The 6,388-nt window shown below is 37.1% G+C and overlaps 1 protein-coding gene across 1 annotated transcript; it reads left to right on the top strand.

Annotated features, from left to right (window-relative positions):
• The first annotated feature begins 352 nt into the window (after positions 1–352).
• On the top strand, positions 353–945 carry LOC122648660. Its single transcript, XM_043841878.1, has 2 exons — positions 353–457; positions 544–945. The coding sequence occupies exons 1-2, from the start codon at positions 360–362 to the stop codon at positions 887–889; spliced, it is 444 nt and encodes a 147-aa protein (XP_043697813.1). The 5' UTR covers positions 353–359; the 3' UTR covers positions 890–945.
• Positions 946–6,388: the final 5,443 nt, after the last annotated feature.

The following is a 6,388-nucleotide window of genomic DNA, read 5'->3' as shown; positions in this document are numbered from 1 at the left end:
CAAACAAGAAGTTACAAAAAAAAAAAAAGGTGAAAGATACGTCGGGGACATAATCGTCTTTTGATGTTCTAAAATTTTAAGGTTGCTTGCCCCTGCCCACCGTTTGGGATTTTTATTATCCTTTGGAGGGGCTTCTTTCTTTCTCTTTCTATCTATCCCAAGCGAAAACGACAGCAAACAACCTATTGGGTATAAATATATGTATCTTGCCACCGACTGAACCATTTCCTTCCTCTATCTCTCTCTCTCTCTCTCTCCTCTTTCTTTGCTTCTTCTGCTTTTAAGGTTTTTCTGTGCTCTCTTCTTTTCTCTTCCAAGGGTTTTTTTTTTTTTTTTTTTTTTTTTGGAAGTCTTCAACAATGGTGGATCATCAAACAGTTTGTTGTATGTGCGGTGACGTTGGATTTCCTGATAAGATCTTCCACTGCAACAGATGCCGTTATCGCTTTCAACATTCGTATGGGTTTCATTTTTCATCTTATATATTGGAATTCAAATTATGTTTTGGGATTGATTTATGGTTTTTGCTGGGTTTCCCCGCAGGTATTGTAGTAACTACTACAATGAATCGTCGGAGAAGATCGAAATGTGTGATTGGTGCCAGAGCGAAGAGAGAAGCGGAAAGCATGGAGGTGGGATGTCTTCCTCAAGGAGGTCAGTTGCAGGACAGGATGGTACTGGTGTGTCCATCCACATGAACATGAACATGAACAGGTCGTCGGAGTATAGCGGAGGGGGGAGGATAAAGCAGCAGCAGAACGAAAGAGAAGACACCACCACCACCACCACCGACAAAGCTGGGAAGAGCACGAGTAGTGGTACTACTACAGCACCTTCGCCGAGGCACAGTGGACGGAGATACAAGCTTCTCAAGGATGTAATGTGTTGATCAGATACTTGTGTTAACGTGTGTGCATGTCAGTGAGCTTTAAATTATAAATTATAAATTCCTGCTTTTAATTAAATACTTGCTTGGATTGGATTAATTTCTTCTCTCTTTCTCTTTCTCTTTCTATCCCAGAAAAGAATTCCTACTTTTACACACTTCTAGAATGACTTGGGTTAAAAGAAATCATCAAATTCTGATGGGAGTAGTATGGGACACACTTTTGGCCTACCTCCCAAGTTAGTTCTCTCTCTCTGTGTGATTCTGAGAAGAAACATTACCAGCCCTAATTATATCTTTCACCAACTTGTACTGGACCCTCTCTTACCTTCTAATTCCGTCACCATTAATTTCTTGTTATTTTCTTCAGATCACATTCCCAGAGAGTGGATTCCATCTGAACGGTTTGTGAGTTGTTCACGCATGTAAATATTGTCATTTATTTGAAGGACATGTGTACATGATACATGTTGTGTGATACACGATACATCAGGAGCACATACAACATACATATGATTGAGAGGTAACCACTTGTCCTTTTGGTTTCCATAAATTCGCTTTGAGTTTGGTTCCTCTGCACGTACCAAAAACAGATGAACGTATATGTGAGAGCCAACTATCTGTCCTATTTTTACCATTTATAAGGGGAGGATGGGTTCTTATGAAAATAAAATTAAAATGTGATTAGCTCTGAGATGTACATTAACTTGTTGGTACGTGCAGATGATCCAGTCTCATTCCCTTACTCCCCTTGAAAATGAGTTCAGTTCCTCTACACGTACGTGTGAGAGGTAACCACTTGTCTCATTTTTACCATTTACAAAGGGAGGAGGGGTATTAATGGAAACAAAAAGGACAAGTGGTTACCTCTCACATGTACATTCACCTGCACGTATGAGCAGATGATTCATTTTTCTTGTAAATGGCAAAAAATAGGACAGGTGTTTACCTTTTGTTGAAAGAATCTTAACATGATGCAGAAAAGAATGGAAATCGTAAACAACATTGAACACAAGGATTTACGTGGTTCGACAAGATTGCTTATACCCACAGTGAGCTGAGATCTATTTCACTATCAATGAAGAATAGGGTTACAACCACTCGTCCTCATGCCTCTCTCAGATTTCATTACAGAGAAAGAACACTCGCTCCATATTTATAGTGAAACCCCATACAAAAATTTTATCGAAATACTCATATAATCCTTAAAACAATTTCCAACTCTTCAAAATCAACCCATATACTAAGCAACAGAATACAAGACATCACACCCCAACAGTTACAAATGTAAGTGCAAAAGAACTGGACTCGGCTTCTACACCATCAAAGCTAGCGGACACATTTTTTCTTACTATTTTAATTGCCTTTTCTTTATATGCCCTAAATAAATCTGGATGGGATTGGAACATTCATTGCTGAGCGTTCGGGAACACATACGTGGAACCAGACTCACTAGTTCCACTTGGCTCAATGGTTCACCCTCGAATCTAGATCTTGTTTACCATACGGTGAATAATTATTCTAGCCATGCCATGCGCTCCAATAGTGCCACTTTTCTTAACTTAACAACCATAATAAAGGAATACTTCAAACTCGGATCATGCTTCACATACAATTTCTTTAGAAAAACACATTTAATAACAAGAGGCATTTATGAAAGTAAAAGGAAATGTATCATCACAAAACTGTACGTAAAGCATTAACGTACGGATAGGTGATCTAGACTTGTTAAAAATTGGTCCACGATGGCATGGCATGGCATGGCACAGGGGTCACACAGCTTAACAGTCTTCTTTATTCTATCCATTTGGTCCTAAAGTAATGGTGTATGGAAACATGCCTTTATCCTCTTTTCATTTATTTCGTACTTTGGGGTTCTTTTGTTTGATCATTTTTCATGTATGAACTCTTTTATATGGTTAACCTCTTAACTAATTGAATCAAATTCGCAAATAAACTATTATTGTTAATAGAACCTTCATGTGGCCCTGATTTGAAGATGAAGGAAACTCATAAATGAAAGATTTCATAACCCAACCAACAATTTATCTCTGACGTCCCAGCTTTTATTTGTTTCCAAAAACTATTTATTAAGATTCACATGGTTGCTTTGGGTTCACACCCTTCCCATCTTTTCTTGTCCAACTTGCAAGCAACGTAATCTTAAAAGAGGATCCCACACTTGATGTTATAACATACACTAGTAACTGTACTTTCATCTATTTTCTTATACATTAGGGTTATTGTTATTACCTAGAAATATACTTTTAAGATTTGAATCCACCACCTCATCGATGCATTGCCCATTAAATAGGGGAGGGAGGGGGTGTTTAAATCTACAATCTAGCCAAGAGTAATATAATGTCTGATCTTATCTTTTTTTTTAATAGGCCGATAAAACTAATTATATTATTAATAAAGGGAAAGGCATTCGTATACGGTAGATTCTCCCATCAACTCCATCAAATAGGAGAGATATGGGTGTTTATGACATTTTAGATGTGCATTTATGTCAATCTGACTGCATTTAACGCAAGTCTTGTAAATGCACAGACGTGCATGAAAACTTTTGGGATCTAGATTCTCTACTGTCGAGCTGATCCAACTGCCCTGCTGCGCAGACACAGAAAGGCGCAAAATGACTGCCTTACCCCATCTCGGGCAAGGCTCTCGGGCAGGGATAAGGCGGTCATTACACGCCTTGTTGTGTTTGTGCAACACGGCACAGGACGGGCAGCTCGGTAATAGAAGATCCAAATTGAAACTTTTGCTATAAATAAATGAAAGAATGAGAGATCTTACCAGAAAAGAAAACAGAGGTTACAAGAAAAGGAGATGGAATTACCCACCACACTTTCGACAACAAGATATAAGAAGCACCCTTAGCAAGAATGTGAACAAATAAAACCCTAATATGAGAAAAAGAAACACTAAAAGCCAAAGTATCCTAGGCAATGACCCCAGAAGCCTAGTCTAAGGAAGAAAAAGAGAGCTTAAGAAAAGCAATTATAGATTTTGAATCAGAAAGAACAGACAAGTACTCTAAATTTAAACTATGAGCAAGTAACAGGAGTTATCTCTTATATCCTCAGCCTCCATAATTGCCGCAAACATATCAAGACTAACTTTACACTAATTAGTAGCCACAAAACAACCTTTGTGATCTTTGATAATGGCACCCCCACCACCAATAGAACTATTAGCTTTCCATGCACGATCAATTTGAATGACAAAATGATTAACCAAAATTCATGTCCCAATAGTAGATAAAGCAATAGGTTCAATAGGGTACTTAGCTCGAACCCTAATACCCCCCCCCAAACATTTAGTACAACTGTATGATGAAAACCTGAATAGTAGCAATCAGAGAAGGATTAAAATGACAGTGTTGTCAGTGATTGTGTCTTTGGTCGACCACGTGTAAAGCTCTTTACGTATTCTTTAGGCGTGAGGCTGTGGTTGGGGGTTTGATCGGATTATGGATCCTTACTCCTAGACCGTTCCATGGTTCAATCCTTTTACACGTGTTCTCATGGCATTGGAGGTCAGATTCCATATGTATCACACAATCTTTTTTCGTTGATGAGACAATACTAAGTACTAACATATATTTATTGCTCAATAAATAATTTTTTGATAAAATCTCCCGTCAGCCAATCAAAAAAGGGAAAAAATATGGCTGCAACCTGGCTCCTGCTGCCCTCAATCGTAGATGCCAATTTGGAATAATCCCCCCTTCCCCTTTGAATTCACAAATATTTTAGTAGGTTTTAGTATTTTTCAAAACACCCTTCATGATTTCCAGTTGACGCCTACAATTAGGGCAACAGGAACCGGATTGTAATTGGGTAGCAACCAAATTTTGTTTCCGAGAAAACAGGTAACAAGAACTTCCTAAACCCAAAACATTTATCATAAAACACAAAAAACGAAGGCTTTTTTTTGGGGGGTGGGGAAGGGAGGGGAGGGGAGGGGAGGGGGTGTATGAGTAAATTCGGCCATGGAAAAAACTTAAGGCGGGGCATTTGTTTAGATTCAATTTCGTTTAATGAAATACAATGATGATAACTGTTTTTTGGTAAAAGGAAGATTCATTGAAGGATAGTATGTGTATAGTCTAAAGCTTCAAATTCACAAAGATCATGAAGCCACGAAGTGGAATTTGGCCAATCTGTCATACATATAATAGACAGGGTCTTCCTAACCAAGGCATCTGAAATATCTTTCATAGCCTGTGGAATACATTAAAACAATATAAAAAATAAAAAATAAAAAAGAGGATAGTCTCCTAATATCTAAAATAATGGTTGAAAATTTATAGGGTGGATTTCAGTTTTGGTCATTGTAAATATAGATAAGATGTTTTTAACTATTATTAATGTAAAGTAGTAGTTTATAAATATAGATATACTGAAAAAAAGTATTGCAAATATTTGGAGTAATATGGAATTATGCACCTTTGTAAGTATTATTCAAAATTTCATTATTTCTTAAGCAAAATTCTCCAATGTTTTGAAAATTTATGTCTAAGGGATGAGAAGGATTTGAAACCTTATATGGCAAACAGAAGGAAGAGAGATTGTGCTACCAAACATAGGAATAGTGGTTGTATTTGTTAAGCAGTATTGGATTAATTTTGGTTTTAAGAATCTTAAGATAAGTTACACTAAATCGGATCAGGATCGTCTCCAGGGAGCCCAATGCTTAGGGCGTGTCCAGGGGGCATCCAGCGATTGAGCTGTGCCATACATATCTTGATGTACGCTTAGGGATGTGTGCGGCATAATCCAATGGCCTCGGAGACAAGCTAAATTCTACTAAACCCCATTTTGAATTAAATTTTAAATTGATCAATCTTTTAAAATTGAGAAAAAAAAATTTCTTGATAGACTAAATATCTTCTAAGGTAGCACTTGTGTTAAAAATTAAATAATAAACGTAAAAATTTGACGCATGACTAATTCAAAAGAAAAGATTTTTCGACCTTAAGAGACTTTCATGTTGACTCAAAAAAACGCAAACTTAAAAGCTTCCATGATGTTTAGTGTGTGAATAACATTTTCCCTCAAAACTATCAACTAAGGATTTGTCCAATTGACATGGCCACAATGTACGGTGGTGGACTTGCTAGTTCGAAGCCACCTAACAAAGACGTGTGGTTGTGAGTGGTGGGTGGCAAAGAATGGATAAAGATGGACCGCTCTTAAAGTGACACGTGGATGTGATAAACGTGTTACACACCGAAAGCTTAATGACCGTTCTAACTTTTGCTTTCAAATTAATTATTTTTCAATGACAATGACATTGACAATGAAAATCAAAAAGAGTAATTAATCCAATTGAAACATGAAACATAAAAAGGGAATCTCCACCAATAACTGTCTGTTTTTTTCAATAAAAGGTTCAAAAATCCGCAACAATAGTCTAGATATAATTGTGGATTATCTACGATTTTCTATCCACAGCTATAGGTGTCATCGCTATATCTATAATTGTAGATAT

Source organism: Telopea speciosissima, chromosome 1, assembly GCF_018873765.1.
Source record: "Telopea speciosissima isolate NSW1024214 ecotype Mountain lineage chromosome 1, Tspe_v1, whole genome shotgun sequence".
NCBI classification, from domain to species: domain Eukaryota; kingdom Viridiplantae; phylum Streptophyta; class Magnoliopsida; order Proteales; family Proteaceae; genus Telopea; species Telopea speciosissima.
The sequence above is the reverse complement of the archived record's forward strand: the minus strand, read 5'-3'. Positions and strand labels throughout refer to the sequence as shown.